The sequence below is a fragment of the Mesoplodon densirostris genome, chromosome 17, assembly GCF_025265405.1.
Source record: "Mesoplodon densirostris isolate mMesDen1 chromosome 17, mMesDen1 primary haplotype, whole genome shotgun sequence".
In the NCBI taxonomy this organism is placed as follows: domain Eukaryota; kingdom Metazoa; phylum Chordata; class Mammalia; order Artiodactyla; family Ziphiidae; genus Mesoplodon; species Mesoplodon densirostris.
This window is the reverse complement of record NC_082677.1, coordinates 15991821-16004905: the sequence shown is the minus strand read 5'-3', so window position 1 is coordinate 16004905 and position 13085 is coordinate 15991821. Positions and strand designations below refer to the sequence as shown.

Here is a 13085-nt window from a genome sequence, read left to right as displayed (position 1 = left end):
CTCAGACTTAGAGAATGAACTTATGGTTACCAAGGAGGAAGGGGAAGGGGAAGGGTTAGATTGGGAGTTTGGGATTGACATGTACATACTGCTATACGTAAAATACGTAACCAACAAGGACCTACTGTATACCACAAAGAACTAAACTCAATACTCTGTAGTAACCTAAATGGGAAAAGAATTTGAAAAAGAATAGATACATGTATATGTAAAAAAAACCTGTAAGATTAAAAAATAATTCCCAGTAATGGCACAGACTCCAGGGCTTGCCCTCTGGGATGTGATACTCAAGGGACCTGTTCTCGCTGGTGCCCCCATAGGGTTGGACCAGCTGCCCTGGACTTGGCCAGCAGCCCTGTCCTCCATCGCAGCCGCCCCACCATCCTGCTGACCAAGACAACGTTTCCCTTCAAGGTGAGCAGATGGATGGAGCTTGCCTGCTTCCACTCACTGGGGGTCTGCTCATCCAACATTCGCCAGAAGAAACTAATCCACAAGCTGCAGGAAGGAAAGGTGTTTCAGGAAGAGATGAGACACTTCCGTGAGAAGATAAAGGCTTCAGGGAAGAGATGTGGAATTTCCGTGGCAAGATCTGCGCTTTCAGGTGCCAGATCTCGGGCATTTGGGAAGAGGAGAAAACCTTCTGGAAAGAGGAAAAAGCCTTCTGGGAAACGGAAAAATCTTTCTGGGAAGAAGAGAAAGCCTTTTGGAAAAAGTACCAAATCTTCTGGAAGGAAGATAAGGCCTCCTGGAAGGAGGACAATGCCTTGTAGGAAAGAGACTGGAACCTCCTTCAGGAGGACAAGGCCCTGTGGGGGGAAGAAAAGGCCCTTCTGGAAGAGGAGAAGGCCCTCTGGGTGGAAGGAGGTGCTCAGGTTGTGGAGAAGCAGAGGCCGGCAGGGGGGCACCGCAACGTCAGTGGGGGGCCCCGGTCGGCAGCCTCCTGCCGGGGCAGGGCGTGAGCACAGGAGACGAAGGGCTGGGGGGTCCACACTGCTGGATTGGGACTCGAGTCCGGGGTGACCCCACGTGCTGAAGAAAATATGCTCTTATTTATCTCCTGGCTTCAAAAGATCTAATAAAGTTCTGAGGAGAGGTCTGGAAAACCAACTTCTGTAAGGAGCCCAGCTGCATTTTTTCAGGTTTTGTGATTCTCAGAGGTCGTACTCCCGTCCTCCAGGCTGCACTGCTGTCCACAGAGCTTGGTTCCGTGAGCAGCTCCCCGGGAGTGCGGCATGTGTGGGTGGGTGTAAGTGGAGACCCTGGACTCTCCTGAAAAGGGTCAGAACGGGGATGGGGGTGAGGGCAATGCCAGCAAGAGACACGTAGGGACAGAGAGGGGCGGAGACATCTCTGCCTCTGTGGAGCTGTGGGGCAGTCATTTCTCCTCCACTCTGGCAGTCTTGGAGGCTGGGAGCGGGCTGACCGCTTCCCAGAAAAGGCTGCAGCACTGTTAACAATTCCTCTGTGGTTTGCCCTCACCGGGCAGGCCATTGAGAACACAGAGGCAACATCCCCCCAACGCACTCACTCACGGATTCAGGCTTCCACCAAACTTCTCAACTGCCCATTCTCTGGAGCGTGAGAAAGGGGCGTGCCATTAGGCTGAGGCTCTAGAGCTCCGCCCACAGGAGCAGTGCCCTTCCCTGATGGGAGTCCTGTGGACCAGGTAGGGCCATCTGGGAGGTGTCAGGGAGACCTCCCTGCCCCGATACTCCCATTCACGCAGGTCTCACATACCTGTACTTCTGCATTATCAGTTCCTTCCTTTGTGTTTCCCTCATTCCATTCACTTAAAATTAAAATGCCCCAGGGAGGTAGTACATTAAATGAATGTACACTAATGTGGTCGGCAAATTACATGCCTCACTTCTCCTCTGGGATTAGACCATCTATATGGGCACTGGTATGGAAGGGACCAGAAGGTGGGCAGAAAGAAATGTCAAGGCCAACATCGCCTGCTTCCCCTTTTCTTGGGCCTGGCCCTCACTGTCATTCACGTAGCAACTTACCTTGCCTTTGTGCATCCCTTACTATTTGATAAGCACATTCACATCTGCCAACTCATGTAAGCTTCACCACAACTCTGTGGGTTGACAGGGAAGGTACATAAACCCATTGTACAGGTGAGGAAACAGAGACCTGGAAAAGCAGAGGGACTGCACATGGCCAGGCAAGTAGCAAATGGAAGGTCTCACTCCAGCAGGTGGGTGCAAGCACACATCATCACCTATTTTCTCTTTTTGCCCATTGTGAGCCCCTCCAGCTGAAAAGACTGGTTTTGCTCATGCTTTAAGACTGTGCTGTCTGTGCATGCCTCCCTCCTCCTCCACACTTGAAATGAGCCTTGGGTAACATAAAACAATGCTTAGCAACAGCCTGACTGGGGCTCAATTGCTAGGGGGTCACTGCACACCAAGCTGCACTTTTTGCAGAACGCAGAGCTGGTTGCTTAGCAACAAAATGCGATGCTGGTTTAACTAGTTCTAGATCTACATTTTCCTGATCAATGCAGGCAGAAGACACAGCTGAGCCTTGAGAAGAGCGAACGCTTGCTGATGCTGGTTGAGAGCTCACTCGGCTTTAAGCACTGATCTAAGCGCTTCCCACTGCATGCGTTACATCTCAGTTAACCCTCACCACAACCTGGTGAGGTAATACCAGTATGAGCTTCAATTACAAATGAGGAAACTGAGCCCAGGGAGCCCAGGGCGACACCATCAATAAGAGGTAGAATGGGGATTGGAACCCAGGTTGTCTCTGCTCCAGAACCCAAGCTTTTGTCAACTAAAGTCAAATGGCCCCATTCGGCGGGCACTCCCAGATGCCTTTCCCTTAAAACAGCTAAGGCAGAAAGCTCTTCCGATGGACCAGATGGGCATTCTTCAGCCACATAAAAAGTTAAGCAGATCTTGGGGACTTCCCTCATGGTGCAGTGGTTAAGAATCCACCTGCCAATGGAGGGGTACGGGTTCGGGCCCTGGCCCGGGAAGATCCCACATGCCGCAGAGCAACTAACCCCATGCACCACAACTACTGAGCCTGCGCTCTAGAGCCCATGAGCCACAACTACTGAGCCCACGCACCACGACTACTGAAGCCAGTGTGCCTAGACCCCATGTTCCGCAACAAGAGAAGCCACCGCAATGAGACGCCCGTGCACTGCAACGAAGAGTAGCCCCCGCTCGCCGCAACTAGAGAAAGCCCTTGCACAGCAACGAAGACCCAATGCAGCCAAAAATAAATAAATAAAATACATAAATTTTTTTTAAAAAGTTAAGCTGATCTTAACATATTCCTTATATCTTAAGAACTCTCATCAATGAATGACCTGGTTTTGATGGCAAGTCCCCTCTACACCCTGCCACACATGCGCGTGCGCGTGCACACACACACACACACACACACACACGAAGCATCACCATGAAGATATTCTAATGACAGTTCCCTTGACTCTCCACCCACCTGCCCCTCTCCAAACGCAGTAGAGTGTCAACCAAATTCTGACATGGCCCAGGGGACATTTCTTGGCCCCAGTGTCCCTGGGGGGTTTGACCTGGTTCAGGGTGATGGGAGGCTGTGGCTCCATGGGGGGGGGTCTGGCTGGAGAGAGAGAACTGGGAGGAAAGAGCCTCCTTGCAGGAGCTGCTGACCTGGGGTAACCACATGCCTCTCCAATGCCCACGAACAGTCTCCTGGTGAGACTTGGCTGGCACCCAGGACACCCCTCACTGAAGGCCCCAGGGTATGAGCCCCGTCTCTTCCTCCTCAGCCACAAAGATCTATTTAGACCCCAACTCCAAAACCAAAGCCTTTTACCTCAGCCCTGTCCTTCCTCCACCTCGGGTGTTTAGCCCAAGGCAATTCTGTTCTAGCTGCTTTTCATGTCTGCCTTTGATCACCTGGGCTGCTGCTTCCTAGCCCAGATCTCTTCTTCTAAGTTGGGGCTTCTCTACTTCTTTTACATCCTCATCCCCGTACCCTCCTCCAGTTTGTTCTTTGCAACTCTCCTGGGGGGGTGGGGATGCCCTCCGGGAAAGAAGGGAGCAGGAGGGCGACCAAACCACTTGGCAGAGCATTGTTCTATTGGCTTCTGGAACATCTCCCACATCCTCCCTAGGCTCTACCATGACCTCTTCCCTTTTTAAAGTCCCTGTTGGGTTTTCCTTTAAAGTGTGGTCATCAGACCGCTGTTGGCCCCTCAGGTTAGGGGACCAGGGAGTCGTGAAATCATTTCATTAGCATACATGTCACCAGTTTGAAACTACGTTTAAGTGTGAGGACCAGAAATCCTGTCGGGTTCTTAACAATCATTACATATGTAGCAACTTACACAGGATACAAAGATTACCCTGTTCGTGTCTTGGGTAATACTCAGTTAACTTCATTTCATATCATTTGCATACTTTCATTATTTACTGTTAAATTTGCATGTTCGATTTTATTACTGTGTTGTCTTACATCTTCACTTCTAAAATTGAGTCACTGGCTCCAAAGTGGTTTACTAAATGGAATGTGATGGAATGGAGGTGATGCTTTAGGGGTAACGGGTGGTGAGAAAGTGGGTAACGAAGGGTCTGGAAAAAAATCAACGTTAAGTGTCTAAGTTTGTTATTAGGTATTGGAAAGCCATTAAAGGTTTTTGTCTGTTTGCTGGCACGTTTTTGTATGTGAAAACCTCTTTTGCTATTTATAATCCCAACTAGTTTACAGGAGATGGGATTCTGTCAGAAGAGCAACGTTTGTTGGCAGAACACTCTGATGAGTTTGAGATGCAAGCTGGAGGGCAGGGGCAGGGAGAGAGCAATTCCTTGGGATGCTAACAGGAAAAACCTCTGGAATTCTTAGCTGGTGGTGGCTCTAGAATTTCTACCCTGCAGGGGATTAGAGATTTAGTTGGCAGGGAGCCCTGAAGCTAAAGCCCCTTTCCAGCAAAAACATGTCACTCACCATTGTTCCCAGGGCTGATCTGAGAGGCAGGGAGTGAGGACCAGAGGTGGAAGAGAGAAAGAATGAAACGCAGGCCGGCTCTGTATGAGTGGCGCTGTATGACTCCTCTTTACTCTCACTTAAGGACTATGCAGCTCAGGACTTCAGAGGATGAAATGTGGTGATGTATGTAAAATGCCAAACACAGAGTTCCTCAGTAAATGTCTACTCCCTACTTTTTCTCCCCTCCACCTCATGTAATATGCCCCATTACACTGTAAGGCAGGGCAGAGAATCTGCCTGGTCCATCTTTGTTTCTTCAGCTCCTTCCACAGACCCTGGCTGATAGTAAGTGCTCAGTAAATGTCTGTGTGCATGAGAGAATGGGACATAATTTGCTAAGTGCTTCTACCAGCATTGAACCTTATGTTTGTTTTAAATTTTTCTTCTTTATCAATATCACTACAATGAATATATTTGTTCCTATGTTGGAGTTGGACTCAAGGAAGTAGAAATAGTGAGTCCAGGAGTAAATCCCCCCAATTATTTTCTGAAGTGTTTGTATTAATTGATCATTTTACCAGCCTTGTATAAATGGCATTGGCTTTTCTACCATCTCAAAAACTTTGCGTATTTCCATTAAAAAAAAAAAGATGCAAATGTGTGAAAAATGGGACCTTATTCTGGATTTTAAATTTGTATTAATTTGACTTGTGAGACTACACATTTTCTAATGCCTGTTTACTAGTTTTACTTCCTCTTTTATGTGGATTGTCAGTTCACATCCTTTGTTTACTAAACTACAGGATTTTAAACATTTTTCCTATCAGTTTGTATGAAGTTTTTTTTTAAATTTATTTATTTTTATTTATTTTTGGCTGCGTTGGATCTTCGTTGCTGCGCACGGGCTTTCTCTAGTTGCAGCAAGCGGGGGCTACTCTTCGTTGCGGTGCACGGGCTTCTCATTGCGGTGGCTTCTCTTGTTGCGGAGCACAGGCTCTAGGTGCGCAGGCTTCAGTAGCTGTGGCATGCAGGCTCAGTAGTTGTGGCTCACAGGCTCTAGAGCGCAGGCTCAGTACTTGTGGCGCACGGGCTTAATTGCTTCGCAACATGTGGGATCTTCTGGACCAGGGCTTGCACCCGTGTCCCTTGCATTGGCAGGCGGATTCTTAATCCACGCCACCAGGGAAGCCCCTGTATGAAGTATTCACAGACTAAAGATATTAACTCCTATCTGGTTTGCTGCAAATTCTTTTTCCACTCTGCTGTTGGCTGTGTTATTTAAGTTCTGCTGTATGATTTTATTTCAGCTATAATGTGGTCACTTAATTTTTAAAAAGCTTGCAGTTGTGATTTTTGCTTTTTTGTGTTTTTTTTTCTGGAAAATTTACACTTAAAAACTTCTCCTCCGGAACTTCCCTGGTGGTTCAGTGGTAAAGAATCTGCCTTCCGATGCAGGGGACGTGGGTTCGAGCCCTGGTCGGGGAATTAAGATCCCACATGCTGTGAGGCATCTAAGCCCACGTGCTGCAACTACTGAGCTCACAAGCCTCAACTAGAGAGAAGCCCACGTGCCACAAAGAAGACCTGACACAGCCAAAAAAAATAAAAAGAAAAAAAAAGTTCTCCTCCATATACAGATTTGATATTCACTTTTATTTTCTTCTGGTTTTTCTCCCTCCAATAGCTCATTGTTAAGTGTGTAACACTTGAGTGTATATGGAATTACATTAGTATCTGGTGTATGGAGAGAGGTCAGGGCCAAAGATATGCTTCTGAATTGTTAATTAGGAATTCCTTCACAATGTATCAAATGATTCTTCCTCCTCTATGTGAAGCCTCCTTAGTTATATATTAAATTTATATATAATATGATGCTTGTGTCCCTTCTATTTAATGTTTTAATGCATTAGTGAGAATTTCTAAAAGGACATTATATAAAAATGGTAACATTGGGTTTCCTGGTTTTGCTTTTGATACTAATAGTGGGTTGATATGAATTTACTCAGAGATTCTGGGAATTTAAGCAAACCTCCCTTAGCTGGGCAAGAGAGGCCCCGAGCCCCACGGATCACAAATACCAGCCAACAAAACTGTTATAATTACTATTTTTCAATCTTGTTAGAATTATTTTTGAGTTTTGTGACTGCTTTGGTAAATGGGAGTTACAAAAGGGGAGCTATGAGCAGAACTGGGTCTCCCAGGCAGGTGACGGTAAGCACCCCAGCCTTGGTTTGACAGAAGAGAGACGCTATAAACTCAAGAGTTCTGTTCATGTGGGCTGAGAAGCAGAGTTGACCAGCCTGCAGCAGAGAGAAGCAGAGTGACAGCCAGGGACAGGGACCCCCGGGTTCCTTGGAGCCCACTGCTTTCTGGTCTCTGACTTTTCATGACTGGGCTGCTCTATGAGATACTCTGGTGTCCTTATAAGACTTTCTCCTTTTTACTTACATTAGTTCAAGTGATTTCTATTTCCTGAACCTGAAAAAGCCCTAAGGAACAAGACCTCACCTTCGTGAGCGACCACAGGTTTTGCTGTCTCCACCAGGAACTGGACAAGCTGTCTACGGCCGCTGTTCACAGAAGCAATCCATCAAACTAGTGATTGGGAACATGGCTGGGATGACTCTAAGGTGTTCCTGCACCACCCAAACCTGCAAACAGAGAATGCAATGATCAGAAATTTCTAGAATTCAGAGAAGACTTGGAACATGGGTGAAGTTACGATGAGCAGTGCATACAAAGGCAAATGAACAGTGTGTCCTTCATCTTCTCATCACCCATCCCTCACCACACACACAATCCTTCTCTTTCCATCAGGAATTTCAGATCACCTGTTTTGTGCCGGACACTAAGGAGAGTGAGACTTCATTTCAACAGATCGTTATACCTGCTCAGAGAGCGCCTTACAGAGGGTGCTCTGGAGTGTGGAGAAGGGTCACTTAGCCCAACAAGGGGGGTCAGGAAGAACTTCCTGAAGAATAAAAGGAAGGGTAGACGGGGCATCAGGTCATTATGGATGCCTCAGCCGACAGCCTCACTGACAGCACCGAGTCCGGGGCTCCAAATACCTTCTTGGCCACGTTGAACGTGCAATGAGGGGGGATGGGAGGTCAACAAAGCTGTTTTCAAGCTTAAATTTGATTTGAGAGCATTAGTAATAGAACAGATACGGGTGATAAATAACAGAGTCTGGTGGGGTGGGAGGTGGGATGAATTGGGAGATTCGGATTGACATATATACACTAATATGTATAAAATAGATAACGAATAAGAACCTGCTGTATAGCACAGGGAACTCCACTTCGCTGTACAGTAGCAACTAACACAACTTTGTAAAACAACTATATCTCAATTTAAAAAAGAGAGGCAGGAAAAAAAAAAAACAGAGTCTGTAGTCTTCGTGGGTGCTTATTTCTGGAAGGTAGTAGACGGCTGCAGTAATTTTGAGGCTCCTAGATTGTTGACTTTTAAATTCAATTCCTTCTACCCAAAGGAAGTAAGAATTCTACGCTGAGCTGTGAACAAGGAAGAACTGAGAATCAACTGAAAGACTTGAAGAGACTGCTGTAATTATTATCCTCCTCTGGATGTTATTACCCTGAGGCATGGGCTATAGTAGTAAGATATTTGGAAATACGAATTGGTTGTTTTTTAGAACCTGACTGGGATGTCCAAGACATTAAGTAATGATGATACACATAGGGGAATAATTTTTTTTAAGTAATACTTTTTGTTGTACAAAGTTAAACAAAGAAGAAACAAAGGAAAAAGTCTCCACTCCAACCTCCACATGGCAATCCCAATACAGTGAAAAAACAAAAACAAATACAGTCCTCCTTCAGTATGGGGGTATGAGGGCAGATTTAGAAACAAGCAAACCACAACAACCTTCCTGGGCCAGAGGGAAGAGCTGGGAGAGACAGAAATTGGGGGAGAGAGACTAGATTTGGAGGCGTTCTTCCCCACTGCTCCTCCCAGGCCCTGTCCTCCACCTGGGGAAGAAGGAATCTTAGAACAGTAGGAACTTGAGTCTGTGAAGCCTCCAGGAGAAGCCTGCATCTCACAGAGAGAGAAATCTGTGTCTCACAGATTCTGTGCACGTCATGTCTCTTGGCTTGGCGGTGAGGGTCCAGGGGAGTTGTCACCGAGGCCACGTCTCTTTCAGGGGGGCTCTACCGAGGGGAGTGGCCAGGTCGCCGTTCAGACATGAACCTAAGTGATGAGCCTATGTTTAGGGCCTACGTGGAACTCACTGGCACGTGTCACCCAGTGGTCATTCAGCAGCTTAAATCAAAGCAAGAGCCCCCACTGTGATGTTCTTTCACGCTCTTCTCTCTTCAATCTTCTTGACAATTTCCGCCAAGGAAGGAAAACTACCAAAGGAAAAACCTCGATATCCATTTAGAGTTTACAGTTTGCAAACCACTTTCAAATTGATTTTTTCATTTGCTTCTTTCCCACAAAGCCTTTGTCTAGTGCATAGGGATTTCTTGCCTCAGCTGTCAGATTTGCCAAAGGGCACAGAGATTGTAAAATTTAGCAATGTTTGCAGCAAGCCTAATTTATGTTCTTTCTGTCTCCCAACAGTTTTGCTAAGGAGTTTATGTTATTTTCCAGATTGCCCTGGAGAGGAGTTTACGAAATCTGCTCGGCAAAGGCCCAGGGATTCCAAGACTGTGCCCAAGGGTCCCTGGGTTGGGAGGGGTGAGGGGCGCTGGGGGTGGTAGCTGAGGTTTCTGTGTCTTGCTTTGTGTGCTATTTTCCTTCGGGAGATGCCATCTGCAGAGAGGATTCTGCAGTGGTGGCTTGGGGAGGAGGGCCAACTATCATTACAGGGAAACAGAAGGAGGAAGAGGCAGGTGTCTCATTTATTTTCAAATCCCTAGCTTCAAGCCTTTAGAAGGTGCTCAATTAACATTTTTGGAAAGAATATTTGGAGGGGGAGAGGGTGAACTTGACCATCGTTGTTGAGGAGTCGGGCAGGGGACAATGGAATGGACCTGAAAATCAGATAAAAGCTTTGTAAGGTCAATGATTTTTGAAAAATATTTGTAAACTTGGGCTAACCAGGGCTTCCCTGGTGGCGCAGTGGTTGAGAGTCCGCCTGCCGATGCAGGGGACACGGGTTGGTGCCCCGGTCCGGGAAGATCCCACATGCCGCGGAGCGGCTGGGCCCGTGAGCCATGGCCGCTGAGCCTGCGCGTCCGGAGCCTGTGCTCCGCAACGGGAGAGGCCGCAATAGTGAGAGGGCCCGCGTACCGCAAAAGAAAAAAAAAAAAAAACTTGGGCTAACCAAACTCTGAAAATCAGGTGGATTAGTCGTGTAATGCAAAAATCATTTTTAGGGATTTAGCTTTCTCCCAGTGGCAATACAGTCTTTTTTTTTTTTTTCTTTTTTTTAAAGATAAATACTGTCTTATTTTCATTCCCAGAGGTGGAAGGGGTGAAAGAGATTGGGGTCAGGGAGGGGAGCTGAAAGACTGTCCTTCTCCTGCCTCAGATATCTGAGTCCCTGTAGCAGCTGCTGGCTGTGGGGAAACTGAGGAAGAGCAGGATTAGTCTGACGTGCTTGGGAAACTGGGATTTTTATTCCCATAAACTATCTGTAGATCTATTGGTTTGTGTCCACTGAAGCCTGGAAGGGGGAGCATCCACTCACCAGAACACTGCATTTGTCATCTCACCTCGGCTGAGCCCCCGAAGTACACCAGACTCATGTGGTAGGGAAATAGCTGGCACAGGTGAGCAGCTCACCTGCTTTACTCGCTTTCAGGCCCATCCCCTTTCCCTGTTCCTCTCAGATTGCTGGGGACTGGCCAAGTTTCCAGGTTCCTGTTCCCACTGGCTTTCCATTAGGTTGGGCCAGTGGGAGGCATGGGTGAATGAAGGGGCGAAGCTGGCATACACCAGCCCATCCTGGCCACCGCCCTCTCCAGCCTTGCCTGGGGCAGTGCCTACATCTCTGGCAGTGACCACTTTTCCTCTGTGGACCCAGGTCTGCCACACAGCCCCTGCCCTCTTCCTCCCCACTCTCCACCACCACCATGGCCTTCCCCCTCCAGCTGCAGCTCCAGCCGGGCAGCCAAAACCCTGGGGCCTCAGGCAGCCCCTACCCCATAGTTCCAGCTTCCAGTTCCTCTAGTCCTAGGAGTGGGAGCAGCTTCCTGAAGTTGCTAATCTCTGGGTTACCTCCACCGCCCCTACCCCCTCACATCCCCCCACCCCATTTCAGCTCTTGCAACCCCTTGTAGCTAGCACGCTGCATTAATTCCTTCTCCTAAACGCCCTGCCCTGGGGTCTCCTTTCTTGACAGCACCCAGACTGAAACATAGGATTAACCCAGTAAGTGTTCTCAGCTAATCTGTTCGTATCTCTTTCTATTCTCTGACAAACAGTGTAAGTCCACCCTTCCTTCTCTTTGTTTGTTTGGGATTTTTTGTTTGTTTGTTTTTGGCCGCACCATGTGACTTGTGGGATCCTAATTCCCAGACCAGGGATCGAACCCGCGCCCTTGGCAATGAAAGCACGGAGTCCTAACCACCAGGGAATTCCCCATCCTTCCTTCTCTTTGAATTGTAGGCAAAAAAAAAATTTGAAATAAAAATTAAAAAAAGAATTGTAGGCACACACTTAGTAAACACCGACCCATCTTGCCACAGTGACTGAACACCCTGGCAGGAGCTCTGTATAAGGCTTCCTTTCTCCAAAGGTCCACAGAAGGGAAGGCCACCAAGGAAGGCCTTCTTGAGTGGAGATTAGCTTAATCTGCCTTATTTGCATTTCTCAAATGTTTGCTCAGGAGATAAAGAAAATTTAGGGCTTCCCTGGTGGCGCAGTGGTTGAGAGTCCGCCTGCCGATGCAGGGGACACGGGCTCGTGCCCCGGTCCGGAAAGATCCCACATGCCGCCGAGCGGCTGGGCCCGTGAGCCATGGCCGCTGAGCCTGCGCGTCCGGAGCCTGTGCTCCGCAACGGGAGAAGCCACAGCAGTGAGAGGCCCGCGCACCGCAAAAAAAAAAAAAAAGAAAAGAAAGTTTAAAGTGTATCTGTTGTTCTGGCCGTCTACAAAGAATCTGCCTGTATTAAATGCATCAAAATCTCTGTCTCCCTCAGTAAGAAAGTAGATGCAAAAACGGATCTCAAATCAGAAAAGTTTGGCTTTCCGTAGACAGACCAAGAAGACGTCCAAGGTTCAGCCGTGGGTCCTTTCTGTGCCGCCGACCTTCCCCCATCGCAGACCCTGCTCCTTTCTTCCAGCTGAACCAGGGTCTGCTGAACCTGGTCCTGCAGCAAGTCAGAAAAACAACAACGAACGTGGGCTTTACCGGGGCTTTCCAAAGACAAGTTTCATTTTAGAGAAGTTGTGCAAACATCTCTTCCTCTGGCTTTTTTCCACATGTACCTCTGCTCAGCCACTACACCCCAAGAATATGAGCATCAAATGATCGCCACCAGCCAAGGGCTTGATCACCAGGGAATGTGATACTGTTGAGAGGAGGCAGTGGGTTCGGTTCTATGTTTTGGAAAAATGTTTCTTATTTAATTAATATTATTATTTATTGAATATGTGCTCAGAATGAAGGTCATCTTGAAAGAGATGTTTCTAAAAATGTAAACATCATCCTGAAGAAGTTTGCTATCTTTTGCAGAAAACAACTTGTTAAATCATCAATCAGAACTTTATATGACTTTAATAATAATAATAATAATAATAATAATAATGAACGGCAAAGACAGCAATGCTGTAAGCAGAGTGAAGAAGAAAGGGTTCGTCACACAGGACAGAGCCTGAAAGACCTGGGGGGCCAGCCAACATTTGTTTATTATCAGAGGTTAAATGGATAGAGACATATCAACACCTGCACTGGGGAATTGCATGGGGAACACGTTTGTATTAATCACAACTTTAAAGGTTAGAAATGACAGAAACCACGCAAATCATTAAGCAGAGTGTGGAACTTACTGGTTCAGATAACTGAAAGGGCAGCTACAGAAGTGGCCTCAGGCACCACTGGATTCAAGAACTAAACAACAACTCAGCATATTCTCTTTCGGTGTCGGTCTCCTTTTCCCGCGTGTCAGGGGACAAGGACATGAGCACAGGTAACTCCAGCTTGACGCCATCCCAGTTAAGGACGAGCCAAAATGAAAGAG

General features: G+C 47.4%; 1 protein-coding gene across 1 annotated transcript in view; it reads left to right on the top strand.

The window, feature by feature from the left end:
• The first annotated feature begins 247 nt into the window (after positions 1-247).
• Positions 248-13085, top strand: part of CCDC70 (coiled-coil domain containing 70) — a 32233-nt gene continuing 19395 nt past the window's right edge. The window contains 4 exon segments of the mRNA XM_060079761.1: positions 248-383; positions 386-550; positions 553-857; positions 859-958. Coding sequence (XP_059935744.1) covers positions 248-383; positions 386-550; positions 553-857; positions 859-958 — 706 coding nt within the window.